This window comes from Calidris pugnax, unplaced genomic scaffold, assembly GCF_001431845.1.
Source record: "Calidris pugnax isolate Ruff unplaced genomic scaffold, ASM143184v1 scaffold173, whole genome shotgun sequence".
Classification (NCBI taxonomy): domain Eukaryota; kingdom Metazoa; phylum Chordata; class Aves; order Charadriiformes; family Scolopacidae; genus Calidris; species Calidris pugnax.
In genome coordinates this window covers 73,982-74,668 of record NW_015090917.1, presented here as the reverse complement: position 1 = coordinate 74,668, position 687 = coordinate 73,982, and the positions used below count along the sequence as shown (strand labels likewise).

Below are 687 nucleotides of genomic sequence, written 5' to 3'. Positions count from 1 at the left end.
GGGGGGGGGGGGGGGGGGGCAAGGGGAGGGGGGGGGGACACTGGCTGAGATGTCCATGCTCTCCCCCAGCAGCGTGCAGGACTATCCCAAGGGCGAGCGAGCGGGGCCGGAGCGGGAGAGGGCTCGCGGGGAGTCGGAGGCTGTGGATGATGGGGAGGAGAGCTGAGGAGGAGGAGGAGGAAGCAGCAGAGGGGCTGCCAAGGGAGACCAGCCTCTGCCTCCTCCCCTGCTGGAGTCACTTCACTAAGTCACGCCGTAGCTGATGTCCTAGGTCTTGTCCTGTGCCCCCCCCGGCCCCACGAGAGCACCCATCGCTGGGGGGAGGGGGGGCTGTGCTGGTTGTCTGTATTTGTCCCCTCTTTTATTTTTTTTATTTTGGTTTGTTGTTTTTTTTTTTGTTTTTTTTTTTTCTCTGTTCTTTTTTTGGTTTGTTTTGTTTTTTTCTCCTCCTACCTAATTTCTCGTGATTTCAACCGACATGAAATGAATATAAAGGGTTTTTTAATGAAAAACACACAAGGAGCCCCAGTGTCTTGTTTGGTTGAGGCATCGCTGACTGTGACCAGGGGGAGGGCAAGGCCAGGAGCAGCCCCATGTCCCCCCCCTCCCACTGCCCCCTTCCCCCTAACACTACGAGTCAGGACAAGGCAACCATGGGTGTCTCTGGGGAGGGGCAGGGGACAGCCC

At 57.4% G+C, this 687-nt stretch overlaps 1 protein-coding gene across 1 annotated transcript in view; it reads left to right on the top strand.

Moving 5' to 3' along the window:
• Positions 1 to 514, top strand: part of LOC106892449 (hepatoma-derived growth factor-related protein 2) — a 12,762-nt gene extending 12,248 nt beyond the window's left edge. The window contains exon 16 of the mRNA XM_014949661.1: positions 70 to 514. Within this exon, the coding sequence (XP_014805147.1) occupies positions 70 to 166 (97 nt within the window). The 3' untranslated portion in view covers positions 167 to 514. The remainder of the gene's footprint in view (positions 1 to 69) is intronic.
• The last annotated feature ends 173 nt before the right edge of the window (positions 515 to 687 follow it).